This window comes from Cetorhinus maximus, unplaced genomic scaffold, assembly GCF_964194155.1.
Source record: "Cetorhinus maximus unplaced genomic scaffold, sCetMax3.hap1.1 HAP1_SCAFFOLD_167, whole genome shotgun sequence".
Taxonomy (NCBI): domain Eukaryota; kingdom Metazoa; phylum Chordata; class Chondrichthyes; order Lamniformes; family Cetorhinidae; genus Cetorhinus; species Cetorhinus maximus.
The window spans coordinates 767,244-794,850 of NW_027596153.1; the positions used below are offsets into that span (position 1 = coordinate 767,244).

General features: G+C 48.1%; 1 protein-coding gene across 1 annotated transcript in view; it reads left to right on the forward strand.

Moving 5' to 3' along the window:
* The window catches only part of LOC144672960 (transmembrane and coiled-coil domains protein 1-like), a gene marked incomplete at its 3' end in the record, with an annotated part of 81,296 nt that overhangs the window by 34,421 nt on the left and 19,268 nt on the right, over positions 1-27,607 (forward strand). Inside the window, exon 3 of the mRNA XM_078534964.1 lies at positions 24,624-25,549. Coding sequence (XP_078391090.1) covers positions 24,624-25,549 — 926 coding nt within the window. The remainder of the gene's footprint in view (positions 1-24,623; positions 25,550-27,607) is intronic.

Below are 27,607 nucleotides of genomic sequence, written 5' to 3' on the forward strand. Positions count from 1 at the left end.
GAGGATGTGACTGCAAGTGAAGCAGGTGTGGGGACCCAGGGGGTAGCATTCGAGGAGCCGCAGCCCCTGCAACTATCCAATAGTTACAAGGCTCTTGCAAACTGTGTGGACGAGAACAGGGACTGCAGGGAGGAGGAGTGAACTGATCACGGCCCCGTGATACAGGGAGTCATTCAAGTGAGGGGAGGAAATAGGAATGTAATAGTGGTAGGGGACAGTATAATTAGGGGGATAGAAACCATTCTCTGCAGCCGTGAGTGTGAGTCCCGAAGGCTGTGTTGCCTGCCCGGTGCCAGGGTTAAGGACGTCTCCTCAAGGCTGGGGAGGAGCTTGGAGTGGGAGAGGAGGGATCCAGTTGTTGTTGTCCATGTTGGTACCAATGACATTGATAGGACTAGAAAGGAGGTTCTGCTGAGAGAATTTGAACAGTTAGAAGCTAAATTAAAAAGCAGAACCTCCAAGGTAATAATCTCGGGATTGCTACTTGAGCCACGGGCGAACTGGCATAGGGTAAATAAAGTCAAGGAGTTACATGCGTGGCTCAGAGATTGGTGTGGGAGGAATGGGTTTCAGTTCATGGGGCACTGGCACCAGTACTGGGGTAGAAGTGAGCTGTTCCAGTGGGGCAGGCTTCACTTGAACCGTGCAGGGACCAGTGTCCTTGCGAATCAAATAACTAGGGCGGTAGAGAGGGCTTTAAACTAAATAGAGGAGGGGGGTGGAGGGTTCTGGAAAGGGGATATGGAGGCTTACAAAGCAAAACGATATGGCAGCCTTGCAGTGCAGCTATTTAGGTAATGATACCCAGAGTGTACAAACATAAAAAACAGCAGCAAATAGGGTCAAAGGGGGGAAAAAATGGTAAAAAGGCAAAATTAATGGTCCTTTGCTTAAATGCATGTAGTATTCCGAACAAAATAAATGAATTAACGGCACAAATAGCGGTTAATGTGTATGAACTTATAGTTATTACAGAGATGTGGTTACAAGGAGATCAAAGCTGGGAACTAAATATTCAGGAGTATGTGACTTTTCAAAAGGACAGGCAGGAAGGAAGGCCTGGTGGGGTAGCTTTGTTAGTACGAGATGGGATAAGTACGATAGCAAGAAATTATCTTGGATTGGAAGATGTCAAATTCATGTGGATGGAGGTAAGAAATAACAAGAAGAAGGAGACACTGTTGGGAGTAGTCTATGGGCCCCCTGACAATAGCTATACTGTAGGACAGAGAATAAATCAGAAGATAATGAGGGCATGTAAGAAAGGCAGTACATTAATCATGGGTGACTTTAATCTTTATGTAGATTGGGAAAATCAAACTGGCAGAGGTAGATACGAGCAAGAATTCATAGAGTGTATTTGGGACAGTTTCTTAGAACAATATGTTGTGGAATCCAACCAGGGATCAGGCTATTTTGGATCTGGTAATGTGTAATGAGGCAGGTTTAATAAATGATGTCAGAGTAGAGGATCCCCTAGGAAACAGTGACCATAACATGGTAGAATTTAGCATTCAGTTTGAGAGTGAGAAACTTGGGTCAGAAACAACTGTGCTAAACTTAAATAAGGTTAATTGCAAAGGAATGAGGGCAGAGTTGGCTGAAGTGGACTGGGAAAGGAGTTTAGCAGAAAAGATGGTTGATGAACAATGGCAGACGTTTAAGAAAATAGTTCATGACTCTCAACAAAGATATATCCCAGTGAGGAAGAAGGATTCAAGGAAGGGGATAAACCAACCATGGTTAACCAAGGAAGTTAAGGACAGTATCAAATTGAAGGAAAAAACATACAATGTGGCAACGATCAGTGGTAATCCAGAGGATTGGGAAAGTTTTAAAAACCAACAATAGGTGACCAAAAACTAATAGAGGGAGAAAATAAGCTTTGAGGGTAAACTAGCAAGTAATATAAAAACAGACAGTAAGAGCTTTAAACATATAAAAAGGAAGAGAGAGGCCAAAGTGAACATAGGCCCCTTAGAGAATGAGGCTGGGGAAATAATAATGCGGAACCAGGAAATGGAAGAGGAGCTGAATAAATACTTTGCTTCAGCCTTCATGGTAGAAGATACTAATACTGTTCCACAAATACTAAATAATCAAGGGGCAAAAGGGGGAGAGGAAATAAATACAGTAACTATTACTGGAGAAAAAGTACTAGGGAAACTAATGGGGCTAAAGGCCGATAAGTCCCCTGGACCTGATGGGTTGCATCCTAGGATATTAAAGGAAGTAGCTACAGAGATAGTGGATAAACTGGTAGTAATCTTCCAAGAACCCTTAGATTCTGGATAAGCCCCAGAGGATTGGACAACGGCCAATATAACACCCTTGTTCAAAAAGGGAGGGAGACAAAAAACGGGTAACTATAGGCCAGTTAGCATAACATCCGTCATCGAAAAATGTTGGAGTCTATTATAAAGGATGTGATAGCAGAGCATTTAGAAATACATAATCTAATCAAGCAGAGTCAGCATGGCTTCATGAAGGGGAAATCATGCCTAACAAATTCATTAGAATTTTTTGAGGTGGTAACAAGCAGGATAAAGGGGAACCATTGGATGTAATATATTTGTATTTCCAAAAGGCATTTGATAGGTATTGCACATAAGGCTAAATAAGATGAGAGCCCATGGTGTTGGGGGTAGTATATTAACATGGATAGAGGATTGGCTAACCAATAGGAGATAGAGAGTTGGGATAAGGGGGGCATTTTCAGGATGGCAACCTGTAACTAGTGGAGTGCCACAGGGATCAGTGCTGGGGCCTCAATTATTTGCAATATATATTAATGACTTAGATGAGGGAAATTAATGTAATATCAGCAAGTTTGCGGATGACACAAAAATAGTTGGGAAAGCAAATGGCGAGGATGACACAAGGAGCCTACAGAGGGATATAGACAGGTTAAGTGAGTGGGCAAAAACTTGGCAGATGGAATATAATGTGGGAAAATTTGAGGTTATGCACTTTGGCAGGAAGGATAGAGGAGCTGAATATTATATAAATGGAGAAAGACTGCAGAAAGCTGCAGCACAGAGGGATTTGGGAGCCATTGTGCACGAATCCAAAAAAGCTAGCATACAAGTTCAACAGGTAATAGGGAAGGCAAATGGAATGTTGGCATTTATTTCAAAGGGAGTGGAGTATAAAAATAGAGAAGTCTAGCTAAAACTATACAAGGCACTAGTTAGACCACATCTAGAACACTGAACAATTTTGGCCCCCTTATCTAAGGAAAGATATACTGGCATTGGAGGCAGTCCAGAGAAGGTTCACTAGGTTGATCCCGGGTATGGAGGGATTTTCTTATGAGGAGAGGTTGAGTAGGTTGGGCCTGTACTCATTGGAGTTTAGAAGAATGAGAGGCGACCTTATTGAAACATATAAGATTCTTAGGGGGCTTGACAGGGTAGATGCTGAGAGGTTGTTTCCCCTTGTGGGAGAGTCTAGGACCAGAGGGCATAATCTCAGGGTAAGGAGTCGCCCATTTAAAACAGAGATGAGGAGGAATTTCTTCTCTCAGAGGGTAGTCAATCTGTGGAATTCTTTACTTCAGAGGGCTGTAGAGGCTGGGTCGTTAAGTGTATTCAAGGCTGAGATGGACAGATTTTTAATCAGTAAGGGAGTCAAGGGTTATGGGGTAAAGGCATGAAAGTGGAGTTGAGAATTATCAGATCAGCCATGATCTCATTGAATGTCGGAGCAGACGTGATGAGCCAAATGGCCTACTTCTGCTCCTACGTCTTATGATCTTAAGGTGGTGAATGAGGTGCCAGTTGAGCGGGCTGATTTGTCCCTGGTTGAGGTCAGACAGCATCTGTGGAGAGAAACAGAGTTAACATTTCAGGTCAATGGCCTTTCATCAGAATTGTCAGCTGCTGGGTTTTTCCAGCATGTTTTGTTCTTATCTTAGATTTGCATCTGCAGTATTTTGCTTTTGTGTCAGTGAGCAGGTTAATGCTGAATAAGTGCCATTTGATAGCATTGTCGACAACACCTTCCATCACTTTACTGTAGAGTAGACTGATGGGGTGGTAATTGGCCGGGTTGTATTTGTCCTACTTTTTGTGGACAGGACATACCTGGGCAATTTTCCACATTGCTGGGTAGATGCCAGTGTTCTGGCTGTGCTGGAACAACTTGGCTAGGGGTGCGGCAAGTTCTGGAGCACAAGCCTTCAGTACTTTTGCCAGAATGTTGTCAGGGCCCATAGCCTTTACACTATCCAGTGCCTTCAGCCGTTTCTTGATATCACGTAGAGTGAATCGAATTGGCTGAAGACTGGCATCTGTGATGCTGAGGACCTCCAGAGGAGGCCAAGATGGATCATCCACTGAGTACTTCTGGCTGAAGATTGATGCGAATGCTTCAGCCTTATCTTTTGCACTGAACTGCTGGGTTCCTCCATCATTGAGGATGGGGATATTTGTAGAGCCTCCTCCTCCTATGAGTTGTTTAATTGTCCACCACTATTCACGACTGGATGTGGCAGGCCCTCATAGCTTAGACCTGATCCGTTGCAAAAGCAAATTCTGTCCATCACTTGCTGCTTCTCCTGTTTAGCATGCATGTAGTCCTTTGTTGTAGCTTCACCAGGTTGGCACCTCATTTTTCAGTATGCCTGCTGCTACTTTTAGCATGCTCTCCTGCACTCTTCATTGAACCAGGGTTGATCCCCTGGCTTGATGGTAATGGTGGAACGAGGGATATGCTGGGCACATTGAAATGGAATACAGTTCTGTTCTGGATACCTACAGTGCCTCGTGATTGCCCTGTTTTGAGCATCAAGTTCTGAGTCTGCTGCATTTAACATTGTGCTAGTGCCAACAACATGATGGAGACAGGACTTTGTTTCCACAAGGACCATGCGCTGGTCACTCCTAATACTGTCATGAACTGATGCATCTGTGATAGTTAGATTGGTGAGGATGAGGTCTAGTGGGCTTCTTCCTCTTGTTCCCTCACCACCTGCTGCAGACCCAGTCTAGCAGCTATGTCCTTTAGGACTCGGCCAACTCGGTCAGGAGTGGTGCTACCGAGCCACTCTTGGTGATGGACATTGAAGTCCCCCACCCAGAGTATATTCGGTGCCCTTGCCAACCTCGGTGTTTCCTCCAAGTGGTGTTCAACATGCAGGAGCACTGATTCATCAGATGACGGTGGGGGTGGGTGAGTGTGAGGGATGTAGGTGGTAACCAGCAGTATGTTTCCTTGCCCATGTTTGACCTGATGCCATGAGACTTCATGGGGTCTGGAGTCAGTTTTGAGGACCACCAGGACCACTCCTTCCCAATTGTTTACCACTGTCCACCACCCCTATTGGATCTGTCCTGCCAGTGGGACAGGACATACCCAGGGATGGTGATGGTGGTGTCTGGGACATTATCTGTAAGGTATGATTCCGTGAGGATGACTATGTCAGGCTGTTGCTCGTCAGGCTGTGGGACAGCTCTCCCAATGTTGGCACAGATATGATTGAAGAGGACTATGCAATGTCAGCAGGGCAGGGTGTGTTGTTGTAGTATCCGCTCTTGGTCGTGTCTGCTTAGCCTACAAGGAGTGCAAGGAGGGATATATCTGATAGTCAGCTATAAACCTCTCTATCTGCTTAATCTGAGAGAAGGAGAGTGATTTGTGCCTTTTGTAGAATCCAAGCACCAACCTGCCAAGGAAAGACAGACTGACATTTCTAATGTGCCATTCACAAACACAGGACATCGCGAAGCCAGTGATGTACTTCTGAAGTGTCCTCTCTGGTGTGGCAAACGTGACAATTTATGTATAGCAGGGCCCCACAAACTGCAATTAAAGAAATGACCAGGTCATCTGTGTTTCCAGTTAGAGGGATAAATATTGGACAAGACACTAGGAGAATTCCTCTGTTTTTCTTCAAAGAATACCATGTGGTTTTTTCCTTTATATGCACCTGAAAGAGCAGATGTGGCCTTGGTTTAACCTCTCAACTGATAGACAGCAAGGCAGCATTTCATCAACATTGCACTGAACATGTCAACCTGGGTCACATGTTTAATCCTCTGGGGTGAAGCTTGAACCCACGACCTTCTGACCTAGAGGCAAGAAGCTACTTCCAACCTCTGGCTGAGTAATAGCCCCTCATTTTTTGTTCAAGGAAATGACCCTTTGATGTATGACAAGTTTGAAATATACAGGAATTCCTGATGTTTTATGTGGGCATCTAATTAGTGTTTTTCCTTGTTCCATTTCATATCGGTGTTGGTTTTACTGCTGATTTTGAAAGCTGTGTGAGTGATCTGTAACCTTTACAGTAGGGACGTTTGCATTATACCTCAGACTGTGTGCGTGTAATATGTGGCTGGGCAGATGGTAATAAGTTGCTGTTGCAGAACCATGTTTTTCCACGTAGGTTCTTGTGCAGGAAACAAATGTGCATGTTGAGTAAGTGTGTGTCATCCAAACTCTGCTGCCCATATCCAAACTCACACCAAGTCTTGTTCACCCATCACCACTGTGCTCACTGACTTATGTTGACTGCAGGTCTGACAACACCTCAATCTTAAATTTCTCACCCTTGTTTTCAAATCCCTCCATGGTCTAAGTCCTCCTTGTCTTTGTACCTCATACAGTCCTCTTTATCTCTGCACTCCTCTAATTCCAGCCTCTTGAACATCCCTGATTTTAATCGCTCTACCATTGGTGGCTATGCTTTCACCTGCCTGGGCTCCAAGCTCTGGAATTGCCTCCGCCTCTCTACCGCTCCTCCTTTAAGTCATTCCTTTAAACAATTTGTGCCTGATAACACTCCTGTGAAGCACCTTGAGATATGTTATATCAAAGGCATTGTGTAAATCCAGGTTTTTTCTTATATTCAGGGTCCAGTGAAATGAGATTGATTCCTGCTTCATTCCTGTCAGTCCCTGTTGTGGGCAGATCTCTCAGCTTCTGGTGTCACTGCCACACTCTTCAGTGGTACAAAGGACCGTCCCCGCCCTGCGTTGGGGGAGAGACGACCCCGCCCTGCGTTGGGGGAGAGACGTCCCCGCCCTGCGTTGGGAGAGAGACGTCCCCGCCCTGCGTTGGGAGAGAGACGACCCCGCCCTGCGTTGGGAGAGAGACGTCCCCGCCCTGCGTTGGGAGAGAGACGTCCCCGTCCTGCGTTGGGAGAGAGACGTCCCCGCCCTGCGTTGGGAGAGGGGCGTCCCCACCCTGCGTTGGGGGAGGGGCGTCCCCGCCCTGCGTTGGGAGAGGGGCGTCCCCGCCCTGCGTTGGGAGAGGGGCGTCCCCGCCCTGCGTTGGGAGAGAGACGTCCCCGCCCTGCGTTGGGAGAGGGGCGTCCCCGCCCTGCGTTGGGAGAGAGACGTCCCCGCCCTGCGTTGGGAGAGGGGCGTCCCCGCCCTGCGTTGGGAGAGGGGCGTCCCCGCCCTGCGTTGGGAGAGAGACGTCCCCGCCCTGCGTTGGGAGAGAGACGTCCCCGCCCTGCGTTGGGAGAGAGACGTCCCCGCCCTGCGTTGGGAGAGAGACGTCCCCGCCCTGCGTTGGGAGAGAGACGTCCCCGCCCTGCGTTGGGAGAGAGACGTCCCCGCCCTGCGTTGGGAGAGAGACGTCCCCGCCCTGCGTTGGGAGAGAGACGTCCCCGCCCTGCGTTGGGGGAGAGACGTCCCCGCCCTGCGTTGGGAGAGGGGCGTCCCCGCCCTGCGTTGGGAGAGAGACGTCCCCGCCCTGCGTTGGGGGAGAGACGTCCCCGCCCTGCGTTGGGAGAGAGACGTCCCCGCCCTGCGTTGGGAGAGAGGCGTCCCCGCCCTGCGTTGGGAGAGGGGCGTCCCCGCCCTGCGTTGGGGGAGGGGCGTCCCCGCCCTGCGTTGGGGGAGAGACGTCCCCGCCCTGCGTTGGGAGAGAGACGTCCCCGCCCTGCGTTGGGAGAGGGGCGTCCCAGCCCTGCGTTGGGAGAGAGACGTCCCCGCCCTGCGTTGGGAGAGAGACGTCCCCGCCCTGCGTTGGGAGAGAGGCGTCCCCGCCCTGCGTTGGGGGAGGGGTGTCCCCGCCCTGCGTTGGGGGAGGGGTGTCCCCGTCCTGCGTTGGGGGAGGGGTGTCCCCGCCCTGCGTTGGGGGAGGGGTGTCCCCGCCCTGCGTTGGGGGAGGGGTGTCCCCGCCCTGCATTGGGGGAGGGGTGTCCCCGCCCTGCGTTGGGGGAGGGGTGTCCCCGCCCTGCGTTGGGGGAGGGGTGTCCCCGCCCTGCGTTGGGGGAGGGGTGTCCCCGTCCTGCGTTGGGGGAGGGGTGTCCCCGTCCTGCGTTGGGGGAGGGGTGTCCCAGCCATGTAACTCACTCCTGGTTATCCATTATTCTGTATATAAACCCTCCACCCTCCTGGACCCCTCGATTAGATTCCAGTCTGTAACTGACTCCCGGGTATCTGTTATTCTATATATAAACCACCCCGGGCCGCTCGATTGGAAGCCAGAGCTGTGGGTTGGGATTGCATGGCAGCGGGTGACTGTATGGGTAGAGATGCCTTGTGACTGGCTAGAGTATATTGTTTGTTTCTGCGAAGCTTTATTGAGCTGTTCCAGAACAGCTGATGTGAGTCAGCAGCAGCCTCTTTACAATCTGTGTTACTGGAACAGATTGTACAGATGTCGAGCTTCTTGTTTCCTCTTTCGGCTTCTTAGGTTCACGGTGAGCAACTTCAAAATACCAGTGAGTGCTTTGTAAAAGAAGATACTCCGATTGCATGAGCTGGAGGGTTGCCTTTTGGATGCCCCTGTCATACTGGTAAGGTGTTGAGAATACTCTCACTCTCCTACACAGCCCTTCTGCTGCTGTGCCTGTATCATTATTAGGGCAAAGTCACTTTCCCTGCTGCTTTAATGGAACCCTTTTGCAATGTTAATCACACTGCACATGTTTCCCTTCGACTCCCACTTTCTCTATTGCTGTTCTTGTGACATTGTTTATGTTGACATTGTCGCACTGTTTCCCTGTGGAATAGAGTCTTTAAAGCAGAGGTCATTGTATTTAAGAGGAGGCTTGCTGCCTATGTGAGGAAGAAGGGAATAGAAGGAAAGTAGGGCAGTGTGAGAAGAGTTAATTGCAGCGGAAGGGGACATGTGCAGAGTGTAAAAACCAATATGGAGCAGTTGAGCCGTATGGTCTGTTTGTAGACTACAGGTTTTGTAGTTCTGGTGTGACAAGGGGCTGAGATCGATCAGTTCTGGCCTTATCCATCCATCAGGAGATTATTCTCCTCCTCCGTGCTAGAGATTTGATGCTGACAGGAAGGTTGATACTGATACCCCTCCTGAGACCAGCTACCTCATCTCAGAGCGAGAATGCAATCTGGGACTCTCAGCTCTGTGTTCTCAGTGAAACCATGCTGTAACCAGCGGGAGTGTGAATGAAGCTATAATGCTATTGAGCGTTTCCATTATCGGAATGCAGCAGGCAGGTTCACAGTGGTGTTTGGAAAGGGGAAAAAAATAATATTATACTGTCTTTTCAAACTCTAGATTCATTTTCAATCTCCATTTCATCCAGTAACAAAGCATTGATGTCCTTTTAATATTTAATGATTGAAAGACTAGGTCAAGAAAAAGATTCACAAACTCCTGTCACTGATCCATCCTGTCCGGTGACGGTGAGTCACTGAACTGTCCTGTCCGGTGACGGTGAGTCTGTGAACCGTCCAGTCCCGGTGACGGGGAGTCTCTGATCCGTCCTGTCCAGTGACGGTGAGTCACTGAACCATCCAGTCCCGGTGACGGTGAGTCACTGAACCGTCCTGTCCCAGTGACGGTGAGTCTCTGATCCGTCCTGTTTGGTGACGGTGAGTCTCTGAACCGTCCTGTCCAGTGACGGTGAATCTCTGATCCGTCCTGTCCAGTGACGGTGAGTCACTGATCCATCCTGTCCGGTGACGGTGAGTCTCTGAACTGTCCTGTCCGGTGACAGTGAGTCTCTGAACCGTCCAGTCCCGGTGACGGTGAGTCTCTGAACCGTCCAGTCCCGGTGACGGTGAGTCACTGAACCGTCCTGTCCCGGTGACAGTGAGTCTCTGAACTGTCCAGTCCCGGTGACGGTGAGTCACTGAACCGTCCTGTCCGGTGACATTGAGTCTCTGAACCATCCAGTTCTGGTGACGGTGAGTCTCTGAACCGCCCTGTCCCGGTAATGGTGATTGTAGTGGTCTGCCCACATGGATTCAGTTGTGATTCATGGTAATGGTGGTTTTTGGGCAATATTCACTGAAGGAATTTTGTTTGCTCTTTTATGTCAAGTGTGTGGTTCGCAGCACCAGCCTGATGAGGCAAAATGAGATAACGCAGTGATCTACCATGAAGCCTTTAGCCTACTGTGGGTCTGCGATCTGTACAGTAAAAAACACAAACCTCATGGAATGATTGGTTATTTTCTCACTGGGTGAATTGACCCAATGGTTCTCAGGAATTCTCGCCTAACAGGAAAAAATAATTCTTTATTCTATGTCCTCTATACAGCACAACATATAAGCATGCACACACGTAGATATGCATGCGTGAATACTTGCACATACATTGACAAGTACATGAGCATAGATGTATACCTGCATATGCATATAGGCACACTTGATAATGTGTGAGCATGTACGTGCTCAAGTGTATAGCTACCCTCAGTTTAAGGGGATGCAGTAAATCACTTGCCCAATGACTTCCTTCTCCCGTGTCATAAGAAATCTCTTCGTTTTGTTGCTTCTCATCATCAGTAATGAAGCTTCATTCTTTGTAGAGCAGTTGGTTTGACTTGATGGATTCTCCAAGTTTTGCATTTTCATTCCAAATATTTTCTTGACTTCACGTTCATGGTTAGCAGTTGCTCCATAAGCTGGCCCCTGTGACCTGAATGCCCTTTACCTGCCCATGGTCTCAATGGTCCCTCCCTAACAGCACTGTGGCTGTACCTACACCACATGGTGCAGCGGTTCAAGGTGGCAGCTCACCACCACCTTGTCAAGGGCAATTAAGGATGGGCAATAAATGCTGACCCAGCCAACAATACCTAAGCTCCGTGAACAAATAAAAAAAGAACAAAAACACTGGCACAAGCCAGGGATTGTAACAGAATATGGTCACTGGGATACCTCATGTGCTGCCAAGTGAATTTACCTCTTTACAAACTGCAGACTGGATAAGCAATGTAGTGACTCAGTACACACTTCAAACTAGTAATTGGGTTATTAACACAAGATATGTGAATGAACAGGATGTAGTTTTCATAGTGAGATTACTTTCTCTATACTTTATAAAATAACAAAGGCACAACTTGCTCTCTTTTTAAATATAGTTTTTAACTACATGCTTACTATGACGTCAGGCTAGCATGGCACTTTAAACCACTCAGCATCATAAAGATGACTCTGTTACCAGTAGCCTGTGTGTGTGTGTGTGTGTGTATTTTCTTTTAGAGTTACAACTATAAATCAGTGAGTTGCAACTTATCCCCGAGCTTGTGACTCTGTGTGCTTCAGCTGTATGTACTTGCCTTTTTTTCCAGGAATCCAGGAAAAGCTGTCAATCAAAGTTCCTGCCTCTGGATTGCAGGCCTATCCTTTGATGTGCGACCAGTAAAATAAAGCAGACGCTGTTGCCAAGGCCATGCACTCAGCAGGAGAACAAGGCAAAGCCATGTTATGTAGGTTATATAATAACAGTACCAATCAATCATGTGCATCCTAAACTATGGAAAGAGTGAATAAAGCTGTAGAAATTAATGAGGGTGAGCATGCAAAGAGTGAAAATTAACATTTAACACTGGGATTTAACCTCTTGCATGATGTTCCTAGCAACACAAATATTTATGAGTTTAAAAAGTTCCATGTGGGTAAAAATCCATTTTTATCCCACAGGCATTAGAATATCATCAATACTTCTGAAGTGTAGTCACTGTTGTAATGTAGTGAAGGGTGACAGCTAATTTCACACAGCAAGATGCCACGAATGGCAGTACAATGATGATCAGATAATCTCTTTCAGTGATGTTTATTCTGGGATAAATATTGGACAGGATGCTGACTGGATGGTGCATTCAAATCTCTGGATTGAGACTTAAATGTTCTGACTCAGAAGAGGCAAGAGTGTTAGCACTGAACCACACGACAGTGCCATCGAAAATCAGCTCAGTGCTTCTATAGTTAGATAATATGATGATAGCATCTGTAAGTAGCTTTGACTACTGTGCAAAATGCAGTAGTCCATTGTTACGATCCAGCAGTTGGTAAAGCTGAGTTATTTAAAAATCCCAGAGGGAAACTTTAAACAACTGTCAAAATCTATAATTTGAAGTGTTATGTTTGAGGTGCAACTCTAAATTCAGGAATCAGACCACTGGTTCTCGAGAGGTTTTATATTAAACTAAATGAAACATTTTATCAAGTTACAACACATTAAATAGATTAGACATGGCTACAAATTAGTATTATCATAAATTACTATCTCAAATTCCTGAACTAATCTCCATTAAGGCAACAGCACCCATAGACTTAACCAGACACTAGGCAAAGCATTTTCACCTTACAAATTCAAAATGAGGTTCCTTTCACTTTGGTTCCAGTGGAAACTGTTGGAGGCTTACAGCTACTTTGATCTTATATTGCCTCTGGCCTGCTCGCATGAAAACTGCTATCGGTTATATCTAGCACAGGCCATTGAATGTAAATTCTTATTGTATCACCAGCCTCTTTGAACTTCACCTCTTCTAACAATAAAACTCCTTTCATAGTACCAATTTTATTAGTAATATAAACATATGGCTTGGTCTCTGCTAGCTAGGGGCCAGATTTCACCCCACTTCTTGAATGCTCTATTCAACTAAATGCAAATGCACTCTACCTCTCTTACATCTCAAAACTAGCACATCAAAGCACCCAGACTAGCTGTCTTTAATCCAATTAAGACACACCCACAGATTAAACCTCTATTTTAAAAGAAAAATATTTTCCAATAATGTTATATACATTAATAGCTTCATGAGTAACAAGATAGATGAATTGACAGTTGTTACAGACAGGGGAGAGAGGCAAAGCTGAACTCCTTTATTTTCTCACCATCTGTCCGTAAGCAGAGGTGTTTTTCTTTTTGAAATAGGCTGTTGGGTGTTTCCCTAAACCCTCTGTTTGTGAGGTCAAATTTTAAATTGACTCGCAGCAAACTCTCTTTAGACTTAAATCAGAAATATAGTTTATTCACACATTCAAACCCAGGGAATTTCACACACACAAGCACACAATAAGAAGAACGAAAAGAGGAGTTTTTCAACTATGAATAACTTAAAAGATAAAGCACCACAGATATGGATATCGTTTCATGTGATTGCCAGACTCCAGAAAGTCAGAGCCCAAGGAGGGTTCCTTCACACAGGAGTTACAGTTCAGGCAGGTTCTACTAGCTGAAGCAGGAGTTCACAGAATTCCTTTAAAGTTGATAGGAACACAACGAGATGAAGTTGGTATACAGAGACTTGATCTGATTGGCAGGCAATGGCAGGAACCTTTGCAGAGAAACAGGATTCAAGGACCTAGAGTTAATGCAGGCTGTTAGTCAGCCTGGAGTCCTGCTTTGATGTTTGCAGGTTGGAGTTTAAACAGCAGACTGAGTTGAGTGTCTAGAAATGTAATATTAAAACTTTTCAAAGGCCAGAAGCTTAGGTCATGTGATGTTGCTTATTAATGAGTCAGTTGCAGGACAACAAGCAGTTTCTATGCCTCTGGTCAAAATCCATTGTTCACCTTAGGATGGTGGCTTTTAGCACCTCTGCAGGTATGACGGTTTTTGATGGCTCTCCCTTTGTTATAGTCCAGGCTGAGAAGACAAGTTGTCTGCTAGTTCCTGGTTTTGTTGATTGTAATGTATCCTCACAATATGAGGAGCGAGATCCCACAAGGATGAGGGTTGTCCTGTAACTGCTACTGGAAATTTCCAGAACCCCTGTAGCCAACTTGTGAATCATGTGACATGTAGCAGCCATCTTTTGGTTCTGCAAGGTCCAAGGTTTTTAAATAAGCGAAAGGTAAGGTTTGATTTAAACAGTTTGTGATCTCTTTTGTGTCTTAGGGACATGACATAGCACAAATAGAAATAAATGAGCATGATATGATAACCATTACAGAATGGCTGCAAGGTGACCGAGGCTGGGAACTGAATATTCATGGTTATTTGACATTTCAGAAAGAAAGGAAAAGGAGGTGGGGTGGCTCTGTTAATAAAGGATGAGATCAGTACTGTAGTGAGAAAAGATCTTGGCTTGGAAGAGCAAGATGTAGAATCAGTTTCAGTAGAGATAAGAAATAGCAAAGAAAAGTCATTGGTGGGAGTGGCTTATAGGCCCCGTGATAGCTACATAGTCGATCAGAGTACAAATCAAGAAATAATGGAGGCTTGTAAGAAAGGCACAGCAATAATCAAAGACAATTTTAACCTTCATATAGATTGGTTGAATCGAATTGGCAAAGGTAGCCTGGAGGGTGAGTTCATAGAGTCCTTTCAGGACAGTTTATTAGAACAATACGTTCCAGAAGAAACCAGGGACCAGGCTATTTTAGACCTGGTAATGTGTAGTAAGACAGGAATCCTTTAGGCAAGAGTGATTCTAACATGATAGAATTTCACATTCAGGTTGAGGGTGAGAAACTTGGTTCCATAACTAGTGTCTTAAACTTAAATAAAGGCAATTTCAAGAGTATAAGACAGAGTTGGCTGCAGTGAACTGTGAAAATAGATTAAAAAGTAAGATGCTTAATAAGTGGTGACAGACATTTAAGGAGATAAGTGTCCTTCATCTCTACAAAGATATATTCCACTGAGAAAGAAAGACTACGAGAATGATGGAAGTTAAAGGTGGCATCAAATTGAAAGAGGTGTATAATGCTGCAAGGATTAGTGGTAGGCCAAAAGATTGGGAAAATGAGAAACCAGCAAAGAATGACAAAAAATATAAAGCAAGGAATTAGAATATGAATAAACTAGCAAGAAATATAAAAGGAAAGAGCAAGAGCTTCTGCAAGTCTATATAAAGGAAAAGAGTCATTGAATTAAATGGTGGCCCTTTAGAAGGTGAGACTGGGTAATTAATAATGAGCAACGAGGAAATGGCAAAGGCTTTGACAAGTATTTTATATCTGTCTTCACAGTAAAAAGTACAAAAAACATCTCAAGAATTGTAGTTGAAAAGCAAGGGTCACAAGGGAGGAAGGAACTTAAAACAATCAGGATCACTAGAGAAAAAAATGCTCGGAAAACTAACAGGACTAAAGGCTGACAAATCCCTTGGACCCAATAAGCTGCACCCCAGGATCTTAACAGAAGTAACTGGAGAGATAGTGGATGCGTTGGTTATAATCTTCCAAAATTCTCTAGATTTGGGAAAGATTCCAGCAGTTTGGAAAACCCTAAATGTAACACCTCTATTCAAGAAAGCAGGGAGACTGAAAGGAGGAAACTATATGCCAGTTAGTCTACACCTGTCATTGGGAAAATGCTGGAATTCATTATTAAGGAAGTAGTAGCAGAACATTCAGAAAATCACAATACAATCAGGCAGAGTCAACATGGTTTTGTGAAAGGTTGGCAAACAGTAACTCATGGAGTGCACTGCTGGGGCCTCAATTATTTACAATCTATATTAATGACTTGGATGAAGAGACCGAGTCAATTGGAACCAAATTTGCTGATGATGCAAAGATAGATAGGAAAGCAAGTTACAAAGGTTCCAAAGAGTCTGCAAAGGGATGTAGATAGGTTAAGTGAGGGGTAAAGATTTGGCAGATGGAGTATAATGTGAGGTGGTCCACTTTGACAGGAAGAAGAGAAAAGCAGAAGGAGAGAGACTGCAGAATGCTGCGATGCAGAAAGATCTGGGTGTCTTTGTACATGAATCACAAGTTAGTGTGCAAGTACAGCAAGTAATTAGGAAGGTAATGGAATGTTGGCCTTTATTGTAAGGGGGATGGAGTAGAAAAGCCTAGGCCCTATGCCCTGGAATTCCCTCCCTGAGCCTCTCTACCTTTCTCTTCTATTGAGCAGCTCCTTAAAACATACCTCTATAACCAAGTTTGTAGTCTTTTGCCCTAATATCTCCTTTTGCAGTTTACTGTCAAATTTCATTTGAATAATGCTTCTGTGAATCAGTGCTGTTGCTTTTGACTTGCATAACTATAATGGGCCTTTCTCATTTGCACGTCCTTAACTGGCACGTGTTTAATTGTTTTTTATTGGTACTAACTCAACATAATGATATACCTCTCGCTATAGCTTCGAATAACTGAGTTTTGATTTCAGGAATTGCTGGTGAGTGGCTGTTGTTTATCTGCCTTGGCTTATTCAATCATCTTTCGCAGGATGGTTGAAAGCGCGAGTAGCTGACATACTTTCATGACCAGCCAAGCTAGGCTTGTTCCCATTCAGTTTCTCAGAGTTAAAAAGCAAACTGCAGGTTTCTTTCTCCCGATCCCAGTGTGACTAAACCTGTCGGCTAGTAGTGTGAGTGTTGCAAGTTGAGAGTTGCCCTTTGAGGGAGGGCATGCTTCTCCCAGCAAGAGCAAGGGCAGGTGGAAAGTAACCCTAGCTTTGTACAGGCAAAGAGTGAAGATCCAATGTTTACAAAACAAGACTATTGGGTACAGTTTGCACATAGCAGCGTCTGCTGAAACACTGGCACAGAGATCCCAGAGTTTGGTATCTGCTGGAACACTGGCACAATGATTCCAGAGTCTGGTATCTGCTGGAACACTGCCACAGAGATCCCAGAGTCTGATATCTGCTGGAACACTGGCACAATGATCCCAGAGTCTGATATCTGCTGGAACACTGCCACAGAGATCCCAGAGTCTGATATCTGCTGGAACACTGCCACAGTGATCGCAGAGTCTGGTATCTGCTGGAACAATGCCACAGTGATCGCAGAGTCTGGTATCTGCTGGAACACTGCCACAGTGATCGCAGAGTCTGGTATCTGCTGGAACACTGCCACAATGATCCCAGAGTCTTGTATCTGCTGGAACACTGCCACAATAATCACAGAGTCTGATGTCTGCTGGAACACTGGCACAGTGATCGCAGAGTCTGGTATCTGCCGTAACACTGCCACAGTGATCGCAGAGTCTGGTATCTGCTGGTACACTGCCACAGAGATCCCAGAGTCTGGTATCTGCCGGAACACTGGCACAATGATCCCAGAGTCTGGTATCTGCTGGAACACTGCCACAGAGATCCTAGAGTCTGATATCTGCTGGAACACTGCCACAGTGATCGCAGAGTCTGGTATCTGCCAGAACACTGGCACAATGATCCCAGAGTCTTCTATCTGCTGGAACACTGCCACAGAGATCCCAGAGTCTGGTATCTGCTGGAACACTGCCACAGTGATCGCAGAGTCTTGTCTCTGCCGGAATACTGCCACAGAGATCCCAGAGTCTGGTATCTGCTGGAACACTGCCACAGTGATCGCAGAGTCTGGTATCTGCCAGAACACTGGCACAATGATCCCAGAGTCTGGTATCTGCTGGAACACTGCCACAGAGATCCCAGAGTCTGATATCTGCTGGAACACTGCCACAGTGATCGCAGAGTCTGGTATCTGCCGGAATACTGCCACAGAGATCCCAGAGTTTGGTATCTGCAGGAACACTGCCACAGAGATCCCAGAGTCTGATATCTGCTGGAACACTGGCACAATGATCCCAGAGTCTGGTATCTGCTGGAACACTGCCACAGTGATCGGAGAGTCTGGTATCTGCTGGAACACTGCCACAGTGATCGCAGAGTCTGGTATCAGCCAGAACACTGCCACAGTGATCGCAGAGTCTGGTATCTGCTGGAACACTGCCACAGTGATCGCAGAGTCTGGTATCAGCCGGAACACTGCCACAGTGATCGCAGAGTCTGGTATCTGCCGGAACACTGGTACAATGATCCCATTGTCTGGTATCTACTGGAACACTGCCACAGTGATCGCAGAGTCTGGTATCTGCTGGAGCACCGACACAGAGATCCAAGAGTCTGATGTCTGCTGGAACACTGGCACAGTGATCGCAGAGTCTGGTATCTGCCGGAACACTGCCACAGTGATCGCAGAGTCTGGTATGTGCCAGAACACTGGCACAATGATCCCAGAGTCTGGTATCTGCTGGAACACTGCCACAGAGATCCCAGAGTCTGGTATCTGCCGTAATACTGCCACAATGATCCCAGAGTCTGGTATCTGCCGGAATACTGCCACAGAGATCCCAGAGTCTGATATCTGCTGGAACACTGCCACAGTGATCGCAGAGTCTGGTATCTGCTGGAACACTGCCACAGTGATCGCAGAGTCTGGTATCTGCTGGAACACTGCCACAATGATCCCAGAGTCTTGTATCTGCTGGAACACTGCCACAATAATCGCAGAGTCTGGTATCTGCCGGAATACTGCCACAGAGATCCCAGAGTTTGGTATCTGCTGGAACACTGCCACAGAGATCCCAGAGTCTGATATCTGCTGGAACACTGGCACAATGATCCCTGAGTCTGGTATCTGCTGGAACACTGCCACAGTGATCGGAGAGTCTGGTATCTGCTGGAACACTGCCACAGTGATCGCAGAGTCTGGTATCAGCCAGAACACTGCTACAGTGATCGCAGAGTCTGGTATCTGCTGGAACACTGCCACATTGATCGCAGAGTCTGGTATCTGCTGGAACACTGCCACAGTGATCCCAGTGTCTGGTATCTGCTGGAACACTGCCACAGTGATCGCAGAGCCTGGTATCTGCTGGAACACTGCCACAGTGATCGCAGAGTTTGGTATCTGCTGGAACACTGCTACAGAGATCCCAGAGTCTTGTATCTGCTGGAACACTGCCACAATAATCGCAGAGTCTGGTATCTGCTGGAACACTGCCACAGTGATCGCAGAGTCTGGTACCTGCTGGAACACTGCCACAGTGATCGCAGAGTCTGGTATCTGCTGGAACACTGCCACAGTGATCGCAGAGTCTGGTATCAGCCGGAACACTGCCACAGTGATCGCAGAGTCTGGCATCTGCTGGAACACTGCCACAGTGATCGCAGAGTCTGGCATCTGCTGGAACACTGCCACAGTGATCGCAGAGTCTGGTATCAGCCGGAACACTGCCACAGTGATCGCAGAGTCTGGCATCTGCGGGAACACTGCCACAGTGATCGCAGAGTCTGGTATCTGCCGGAACACTGCCACAGTGATCCCAGTGTCTGGTATCTGCTGGAACACTGCCACAGTGATCACAGAGTCTGGTATCTGCTGGAACACTGCCACAGTGATCACAGAGTCTGGTATCTGCTGGAACACTGCCACAGTGATCCCAGAGTCTGATATCTTCTGGAACACTGGTTCAGTGATCGCAGAGTCTGGTATCAGCCGGAACACTGCCACAGTGATCGCAGAGTCTGGCATCTGCTGGAACACTGCCACAGTGATCGCAGAGTCTGGTATCTGCCGGAACACTGCCACAGTGATGGCAGAGTCTGGTATCTGCTGGAACACTGCCACAGAGATCCCAGAGTCTGATATCTGCTGGAACACTGCCACAGTGATCGCAGAGTCAGGTATCTGCTGGAACACTGGTACAGTGATCCCAGAGTCTGGTATCTACTGGAACACTGCCACAGTGATCGCAGAGTCTGGTATCTGCTGGAACACTGCCACAGTGATCGCAGAGCCTGGTATCTGCTGGAACACTGGTACAGTGATCCCAGAGTCTGGTATCTGCTGGAACACTGCCACAGTGATCGCAGAGTCTGGTATCTGCTGGAACACTGCTACAGTGATCCCAGTGTCTGGTATCTGCTGGAACACTGCTACAGTGATCCCAGAGTCTGGTGTGTCTGCTGGAGACTAGCACAGTAATCGTAGATGGTCTGTTAATGCTGTTGCTGCTAGAAGGAAGTTATTAGCTAAATTTGAGGTTAAACAGCAATCTGAAATCATTGCATAATTAAATATTTGTATTTTATCTGGACCAACAAATTGTATCTTTTGTCATTAGGGTCAGTACTGATATCAGTTTGCTGTCTGTCCCGGTCTCGGTCTGCTGTCTGCTGTCTGCTCCGGTCTTGCTCTGCTCTCTGCTCCGGTCTCGGTCTGCTGCCGGTCCCGGTCTGCTGCCTGTCCCGGTCCCGGTCTGCTGCCTGTTCCCCGGTCCCGGTCTGCTGCCTGTTCCCCGGTCCCGGTCTGCTGCCTGTTCCCCGGTCCCGGTCTGCTGCCTGTCCCGGTCCCGGTCTGCTGCCTGTTCCCCGGTCCCGGTCTGCTGCCTCTTCCCCGGTCCCGGTCTGCTGCCTGTCCCGGTCCCGGTCTGCTGCCTGTGTCCCGGTCCCGGTCTGCTGCCTGTTCCCCGGTCCCGGTCTGCTGCCTGTCCCCCGGTCCCGGTCTGCTGCCTGTGTCCCGGTCCCGGTCTGCTGCCTGGGTCCCGGTCCCGGTCTGCTGCCTGTCCCGGTCTGCTGCCTGTCCCGGTCCCGGTCTGCTGCCTGTCCCGGTCCCGGTCCCAGTCTGCTGCCTGTTCCCCGGTCCCGGTCTGCTGCCTGTCCCCCGGTCCCGGTCTGCTGCCTGGGTCCCGGTCCCGGTCTGCTGCCTGGGTCCCGGTCCCGGTCTGCTGCCTGTCCCGGTCCCGGTCCCAGTCTGCTGCCTGTCCCGGTCCCGGTCTGGTACCTTTCCCATCTGTAGGCAGTGCAGCCTTTTCTCAGCTTTGCGTACTCAGCCTGAGGTGACATTGTTTACTTTCTCACTATCTGGGTGATATCATTCAGCTTCTGGGTGATATCATTCAATTGCAGGCTGATGCAGGGTGGGTTTTGTGAGTGTTTATGGTTTCAGGTGTCTCTGTGGCTCAGTATCATTGTGGAAGTGTTGTAGTTTATGTAGTTGTGGTGAATGGACAGTGCGGTTTAGTGTTTTGTTTCACTGAGAGTAAGAGGCCATGCATAGGTAGCAATGCGCTGGAAGAAACAACTGCAGCACAAGGGTTGCAAGGTGAGACTGAAGCAGGGCGGCTGCAGGAAGCCTGCTTACTTATGGGTGAGTTTGATGTTGTTTGTTTAACCTCTGAGGCTCTGTGTTGGAAGCACACAATATCTTACCTTCCTTACCACCACCACCACCCCCCCCCCACCCCACCCCCGGCCAACCAATTGAGTTTATTGCCATTGTGACCCAGGATGTTGAAAAATCTGTTCTCCCATATCTGTTCTCTGTCCTCACATCAGGAGACTGTGAGCTGTGCTCAGAAGCAGGTACCCTGGCTGTCTTCCCCTGTCTCCTGAGCTCAGGGGTGACAGACAGTGATCAATAGGATTTTCCTGTCTTCACCCCCTAACCCTCAGGGTACTGGGGCATGGTGGCTGGACTCCGCTGCTGCACTCAGCATTCCGGCTTTATCTATGGAATGAGTGATAGAGGCTTCAACAGATCTGCAAGACTCCATATCCCCTGGAACATTAATTCTCAAATCCTGATGGACCCAATCCACCGTTTCACATTCTGTAGGTTAGATTCGAAGCAGTTTAATTTAGTTTTGCTGACACACTTCCTTGTCACTATTAAAACTGAGCTGCTCCCTGTTCTAACTGAGTCAGCCCTGAGTGAAACTATTTGCTCTGTGGCTATTATCGCTATCTGATTTGTGTGTTGTAATCATTTAGTTTCTAGTGTCCATTAACTGTTGTCTCAGTGCTTCAGATACTGGCGGTAATTGAACTTATCGAAACCAGTCTGGGAGAGACACACAGGAAGTTTTTCTTCCATGGAAAGTCCCACTCCTTTCAGATCTTTAATGTATGTAACCTGAGAGCTGGAACAGAAACACACCCATATACACAGAGGAGCAAGGAGTGGGTAAACTGTGTGCATATTTACTCCCATATACACAGTGACAGGAACCAGAGATGGACACCAAGCAGGGAGCTGGTTGAGGGGGAGGGTGTGGCTGTAGGGATCATATTTAACTTAGTACTGTTCCTGTTGCCTCTGATATTTATTTATTCATTCACGGGATATGGGTGTCGCTGGCTAGACCAGATTTATTGCCCATCCCTAATTGTCCTTGAGAAGGTGGCGGTGAGCTGCCTTCTTGAACCACTGCAGTCCATGTGGTGTAGGTACACCCACAGTGCTGTTAGGAAGAGAGTTCCAGGATTTTGACCCAGTGACAGTGAAGGAACGGCGATATATTTCCAAGTCAAGATGGTGAGTGACTTGGAGGAGAACTTCCAGGTGGTGGTGTTCCCATGTGTCTGCTGCCCTCGTCCTTCTAGATGATAGTGGTTGTGGGTTTGGAAGGAACCTTGGTGAGTTGCTGCAGTGCATCTTGTAGATCATACACACTGCTGCTACTGTGCATTGGTGGTGGAGGGAGTGAATGTTTGTGGATGTGGTGCCAATCAAATGGGCTGCTTTGTCCTGGATGGTGTTGAGCTTCTTGAGTGTTGTTGGAGCTGCACTCATCCAGGCAAGTGGAGAGTATTCCATCACATTCCTGACTTGTGCCTTGTAGATGGTGGACAGGCTTTGGGGAGTCAGGAGGTGAGTTACTCACTTGTTGCAGTTCAGCTGTTTCTGAGCTAGTGGTTAGTGTTGAGTCCACATGAAATGTTTTATGGGTGAATAGCTGCAATGAGTCTAGAGTCCATTATAAAAGATTTAATAGCTGAGCACATGGAAAACAGTGGCAGAATCAGACAGAGTCAGCATGGATTTACGAAAGGGAAATCATGCTTGACAAATCTACTGGAATTTTTCGAGGATGTAACCAGTAGAGTTGATGAGGGGGAGCCAGTGGATGTGGTTTATTTGGACTTTCAGAAGGCTTTCGGCAAAGTCCCACATAAGAGATTGGCGTGTAAAATTAAAGCGCATGGGATTGGGGGTAGTATATTGAGATGGATAGAAAACTGTTTGGCAGACAGGAAACAAAGAGTAGGAATAAACGGGTCTTTTTCCGAATGGCAGGTTATTCACAATATATATTAATGATTTAGATGAGGGAATTAAATGTAATATCTCCAAATTTGCAGATGGCACAAAGCTGGGTGGGAGAGTGAGCTGTGAGGAGGATGCAGAGATGCTTCAGTGTGATTTGGACAAGCTGAGTGAGTGGGCAAATGCATGGCAGATGCAGTATAATGTGGATAAATGTGAGGTTATCCATTTTGGAAGCAAAAACAGGAAGGCAGATTATTATCTGAATGGCTATAAATTGAGAGAGGGGAATATGCAACGAGACCTGGGTGTCCTCGTACACCAGTCGCTGAAGGTAAGCGTGCAGGTGCAGCAGTCGGTAAAGAAGGCAAATGGTATGTTGGCCTTCATAGCCAGAGGATTCGAGTACAGGAACAGGGATGTCTTGCTACAATTGTACAGGGCCTTGGTGAGACCACACCTGGAATATTGTGTGCAGTTTTGGTCTCCTTATCTGAGGAAGGATGTATTTGCTATAGAGGGAGTGCAGCGAAGGTTTACCCGACTGATTCCTGTGATGGTGGGACTGACATATGAGGAGAGATTGAATCGGTTAGGATTATATTCGCTGGAGTTCAGAAGAATGAGGGGGTATCTCCTAGAAACCTATAAAATTCTAACAGGACTAGACAGGGTAGATGCAGGAAGGATGTTCCCGATGGTGGGGGAGTCCAGAACCAGGGGTCACAGTCTGAGGATATGGGGTAGACCAATTAGGACTGAGATGAGGAGAAATTTCTTCACCCAGGGAGTGGTGGGCCTGTGGAATTCATTACCACAGAAAGTAGTTGAGACCAAAACATTGTATGTTTTCAAGAAGGAGTTAGAGATAGCTCTTGGGGCGAAAGGGATCAAAGGATATGGGGAGAAAGCGGGAGCAGGCTATTGAGTTGGATGATCAGCCATGATCATAATGAATGGCGGAGCAGGCTCAAAGGGCTGAATGGCCTACTCCTGCTCCTATTTTCAATGTGTCTATGAGACTGGATGGCTTGTGCTTGGATTCAGGGGCTACGTTTTAGGGCTGTATATTTTTATGATTTAAAATTAATTCTTGGGATATGACCATCATTTATTGTCCATCCCTAGCTGCCCCGAGGAGGTGGCGAGTGATCTTCGATAGTTTGATATGAATGAGTGTCTTGCCAGGCCCCTTCAGAGGGCAGTTCAGAATGAACCATATTGGTGTGGACTGGAATATCATATAGAGCAGACGGGTAAGGATGGCAGGTTTCCTTCCTTCGAGGACATCAGTGAACCAGCTGGGTTTTTATGAGAACACCATAGCTCCCTGGTTAGTTATACAGTTCCTAGCTTTTTATTGCCAGATTTTGTAAGCTCAATGCAAATGCTTAAACATTTCCACTCACGAACCCTCTGTAGCCTCTGGTCAATTCCAGTTATCCACACAACCCTGTCAGTAAGTTGATCAACATAATCTTGGGTTAAATGACTGTCCCTCATCACTGTAGCAAGCAATAGCTCTGGTAGCAACTTTGCTTGGAGTGGGGAAGCTGCTGGGGATTGTGTGGGAGGAGAGGTGGGGATTCAGTCATTTCTCCTAATCGTCCTGATGTAGAGTTCTCACCATTTATTCTACTTTCCAAAAGAACCACACGTGCACAATGTGTTGACCTTTGGTTCTGTATCATAGATCGAACGGCTGGAAGTGAACAGCTTGGCCCCGTCAAGTGTGATTGCCTCAAGCTCGGATGGTGGGATCAGCGTGGATGGCCTGGATGCTACCCTGGACCCTCAGCGGACGAAAGCTGCCATTGCCCACCTGCAGCAGAAGGTTCTGAAGCTGACAGAACAGCTGAAGGTGGAGCAGACTGCCCGGGATGACAATGTGGCAGAGTACCTCAAGCTGGCCAACAATGCCGACCGGCAGCAGGGCACCCGTATCAAGCAGGTCTTTGAGAAGAAGAATCAGAAGTCAGCTCAAACAATCCTGCAGCTGCAGCGCAAGCTAGAGCACTACCATCGTAAACTGCGTGAGATTGAGTACAACGGTATCCCTCGCCAGCCCAAGGATGTGCTGCGGGACATGCAGCAGGGCCTGAAGGGTGTGAGTGCCAAGGTGACAGGCTTCAGCGAGGGCGTGGTGGGCAGCGTGCGAGGTGGACTCTCCAGCTTTTCCCAGGCCACCCACTCGGCTGCAGGCGCTGTGGTCTCCAAGCCGCGAGGGTTTGCATCGCTTCTCCGCCACCGATTCGGCAGCGCTGACAACATTCCCAACCTCAAGGACTCACTGGATGAAGCTCAGGCTGAGGAATGCCTCAAGGGCCTGGGCATCTGTGGAAATCTGCAATTCAGCCCCAGGTACGGCAGTGAGGAGGAGTGCTCAAGTGGCACATCGGGATCAGGTGCCAACAGCATGTCAGGAACACCCCTGGAACCCTCCACTTCTAAAACTAACACACTGGACCTCTCCAACTCGGGCTTTGAGGGAATCTTTCAGGAACTGCACCAAGTGAAAGAGAGACAGGCCCAATTGGAAGAATCGTTTGATACTCTGAAATCTCACTATCAGAGGGATTATACCCTCATGTTACAAACACTACAGGAGGAACGATACAGGTACAGTCAGAGCAAGGAGCTGTCTGGTAACCACCTCTAACCTCCTGTTAGATTGTTGTTTCTCTGATTTGATTTGCATTTCATTTCTGTCCTCTTATATGTGCACAAAGCGTGTTCCCAGCTGGTTTACCCGTTCACAGAATGGTGTGTGTCTGTATATGGGGTGTGTGTATCTATGTGGGGTGGAGTGTGTGAGTGAGTCTGTGTTTTGTGTGCATGTGTGTCTGTGTATGGGTTGTGTGTGTGTCTGTGTATGGGGCATGTGTGTGTCTATGTATGTGGTGTGTGTGTGTGTGTCTGTCTGGGGTTTGTGTGTGTGTCGGGTTTGTGCAAATGAATGGTGATTGTGTGAGTGTGTGTGGTGGGTTGTATGTATGGGGGTTTGTGTGTGTGGGGAGTGGCTTGTGAGTGTGGGAGGTGGGTTTGTGTGTGTCGGGGAGTTTGTGTGTGGGAGGGGGAGTTAGTGAGTGTGTGGGGGGATTGTGTGTGCATGGAGGAGAGGGATTGTGTGTGTGTGGAGGAGAGGGATTGTGTGTGTGTGGAGGAGAGGGATTGTGTGTGTGTGGAGGAGAGGGATTGTGTGTGTGTGGAGGAGAGGGATTGTGTGTGTGTGGAGGAGAGGGATTGTGTGTGTGTGGAGGAGAGGGATTGTGTGTGTGGGGCGGGGACAGGGATTGTGTGTGTGTGGAGGAGAGGGATTGTGTGTGTGTAGGGGGGAGAGGGATTGGGGGGGGGAGAGGGATTGTGTGTGTGTGTGGGGGGGAGAGGGATTGGGTGTGTGTGTGGGGGGGAGAGGGATTGGGTGTGTGGGGCGGGGACAGGGATTGGGTGTGTGTGGAGGAGAGGGATTGTGTGTGTGTAGCGGGGAGAGGGATTGTGTGTGTGTGTGTGGGGGGGAGAGGGATTGTGTGTGTGTGTGGGGGGGAGAGGGATTGGGTGTGTGGGGCGGGGACAGGGATTGGGTGTGTGTGGAGGAGAGGGATTGTGTGTGTGTAGCGGGGAGAGGGATTGTGTGTGTGTGTGTGGGGGGGAGAGGGATTGTGTGTGTGTGTGGGGGGGAGAGGGATTGGGTGTGGGGGGGGAGAGAGGGATTGTGTGTGTGTGTGGGTGGGTAGAGGGATTGTGTGTGTGTGTTGGGGGGGGAGAGGGATTGTGTGTGTGTGTGGGGTGGGGAGGGGAGAGAGATTGTGTGTGTTGAGGGGGGAGAGGGATTGTGTGTGTGTGTTGGTGTGGAGGGGGGAGGGATTGTGTGTGGGGGGGAGAGGGATTGTGTGTGTGTGTGTGGGGGGAGAGGGATTGTGTGTGTGTGTGTTGGGGGGAGAGGGATTGTGTGTAGGGGGAGAGGGATTGTGTGTGTGGGTGTGTTGGGGGAGAGGGGATTGTGTGTGTGTGTGGAGGGGGGAGAGGGAATTGTGTGTGTGTGTGTAGGGGGGGAGAGGGATTGTGTGTGTGTGGGGGGGGGAGAGGGATTGTGTGTGTGGGGGGTGGAGAGGGGATTGTGTGTGTGGGGGGTGGAGAGGGGATTGTGTGTGTGGGGGCGGGGAGAGGGATTGTGTGTGTGTGTGGTGGAGGAGGGATTGTGTGTGTGTGTAGGGGAGGGAGAGGGGATTGTGTGTGTGTGTGTGGGGGGGGGGGGGGAGAGGGATTGTGTGTGTGTGTGTGGAGGGGGGGGAGAGGGATTGTGTGTGTGTGTGTGGGGGGGGAGAGGGATTGGTGTGTGTGTGTGTAGGGGGGGGAGAGGGATTGTGTGTGTGTGTGTAGGGGGGGAGGGATTGTGTGTGTGTGTGTAGGGGGGGAGAGGGATTGTTGTGTGTGTGTGTAGGGGCGATTTGTGTGTGTGGAGGGGTGTGTGTGGAAGGGGGTTTGCGTGTGTGTGTGTGGAGGGGGGTTTGCGTGTGTGTGTGTGGAGGGGGGTTTGTGTGTGTGGAGGGGGGTTTGCGTGTGTGTGTGTGGAGGGGGGTTTGTGTGTGTGGAGGGGGGTTTGCGTGTGTGTGTGTGGAGGGGGGTTTGCGTGTGTGTGTGTGGAGGGGGGTTTGCGTGTGTGTTGTGTGGAGGGGG